The sequence below is a fragment of the Drosophila teissieri genome, chromosome 2R (genome assembly GCF_016746235.2).
Source record: "Drosophila teissieri strain GT53w chromosome 2R, Prin_Dtei_1.1, whole genome shotgun sequence".
Classification (NCBI taxonomy): Eukaryota; Metazoa; Arthropoda; class Insecta; order Diptera; family Drosophilidae; genus Drosophila; species Drosophila teissieri.
Genome location: NC_053030.1, coordinates 5285634 through 5287732, shown reverse-complemented (window position 1 = coordinate 5287732; position 2099 = coordinate 5285634). Strand labels below are relative to the sequence as shown.

Genomic DNA, 2099 nt, shown 5'->3' with positions numbered 1-2099 from the left:
TTTCCGTTGGAGTAAGTATACTGCTTTTTTAACTGCTTGCTTTTGCAACTAGTCTACCAGGACAAAAACATAGTTAAATAAAATCGTGGCTCATAATTCGGTTGGCAAAATATTCAAATAACACGGTTCCTAGTGCTGTTCACCATTTTAAATATAATTAAAATAACAATTTTTCTGAATGTGGTGCGTGCCACTTGGTGGGCAAGTGTGAGGGTGGTATTTTCGAGCGCCTCCTCTTTTGGTATTTTTTGTATTTCTCTGGCACATTGCGAGCTGCGATAGTATCGATGCCAAGTATTTCGTGCCGGCATGCAATTCAGAAACAAAAACTGACGAAATAGCGAGCTCATAAATAGCAAAGCGATTAGCTGGCAAAGAAAACCCCCGGAGAGTCAGGATGGTGGTGCGTCCGTACAACGATGAGCTCAAGTACCTGGAGAAGGTGAGCGACCACTGCTGGCGGATCAAGAAGGGCTTCCAGCCGAACATGAATGTGGAGGGGTGCTTCTATGTAAACAGCCGCCTGGAGCGCCTGATGCTGGAGGAGCTGAAGAACTCCTGTCGCCCGGGAGCAGTGGGTGGCTTCCTGCCTGGAGTCAAGCAAATAGCCAATGTAGCTGCCTTGCCGGGCATCGTGGGCAGGTCCATTGGGCTGCCCGACATTCATTCTGGCTACGGATTCGCCATTGGGAATATGGCTGCTTTCGACATGGATGACCCACTGTCCGTTGTGAGTCCCGGCGGCGTGGGCTTCGACATCAACTGTGGCGTCCGCCTGCTGCGCACGAATCTCTACGAGAAGGATGTGCAGCCCGTGAAGGAGCAACTGGCGCAGTCCCTGTTTGATCATATCCCCGTGGGTGTGGGCTCCAAGGGCATCATACCCATGAATGCCCGCGATCTGGAGGAGGCCCTGGAGATGGGCATGGACTGGTCGCTGAGGGAGGGATACGTGTGGGCGGAGGACAAGGAGCATTGCGAGGAGTACGGCCGCATGCTGAACGCCGATCCCGCCAAGGTGAGCATGCGGGCCAAGAAGCGAGGATTGCCCCAGCTGGGGACCCTGGGTGCGGGCAATCACTACGCCGAGATCCAGGTGGTGGACGAAATTTACGACAAGTGGAGCGCCTCCAAGATGGGCATCGAGGAGAAGGGCCAGGTGGTGGTGATGATTCACTCTGGCAGTCGCGGCTTCGGCCACCAGGTTGCCACTGATGCGCTGGTCCAGATGGAGAAGGCCATGAAGCGGGACAAGATCGAGACCAATGACCGGCAGCTGGCCTGTGCCAGGATCAATTCGGTGGAAGGACAGGACTACCTTAAGGCCATGGCAGCGGCTGCAAACTTTGCCTGGGTCAATCGCAGCTCCATGACATTCCTCACCCGCCAGGCGTTTGCCAAGATGTTCAACACTACTCCAGATGATCTCGACATGCATGTTATCTATGACGTCTCGCACAATATTGCCAAGGTGGAGAACCACATAGTAGACGGCAAGGAGCGAAAATTGCTGGTTCACCGCAAGGGCTCCACGCGCGCCTTCCCGCCACACCATCCACTGATCCCAGTGGACTATCAGCTTACCGGGCAGCCTGTCTTGGTGGGTGGAACCATGGGCACCTGCAGCTACGTGTTGACCGGAACGGAGCAGGGCATGCAGGAGACGTTCGGCAGCACCTGTCACGGAGCGGTGAGTGCCCCAATGCGATTTCCTCCTATTTAGCATATTAAAACCTTCCTGAATTTTGATCTTCAGGGTCGCGCCCTGTCTCGTGCCAAATCCCGCCGCAACCTGGACTACAAGGAGGTGCTGGACAAGCTGGATCAGTTGGGCATCGCCATTCGCGTGGCCTCGCCCAAGTTGGTCATGGAGGAGGCGCCCGAGTCTTACAAGGACGTGACCGATGTGGTCGACACCTGTCATGCAGCGGGCATTAGCAAGAAGTGCATCAAAATGCGACCTATTGCGGTGATAAAGGGCTGAGTCTAATTTATTATAAATTATTAATTATAAATAAAGATTTATAAGCTAGTCCGATCGCTGTTAATATAGCGAGTGAATAATGAATTATAATTAGAAATTCTATTGAATCGAATTC

The 2099-nt window shown here is 52.8% G+C and overlaps 1 protein-coding gene across 1 annotated transcript; it reads left to right on the top strand.

The window, feature by feature from the left end:
* The first annotated feature begins 267 nt into the window (after positions 1–267).
* Positions 268–2033, top strand: LOC122614285 (RNA-splicing ligase RtcB homolog). The gene is made up of 2 exons (XM_043788834.1): positions 268–1690; positions 1757–2033. The coding sequence occupies exons 1-2, from the start codon at positions 398–400 to the stop codon at positions 1982–1984; spliced, it is 1521 nt and encodes a 506-aa protein (XP_043644769.1). The 5' UTR covers positions 268–397; the 3' UTR covers positions 1985–2033.
* Positions 2034–2099: the final 66 nt, after the last annotated feature.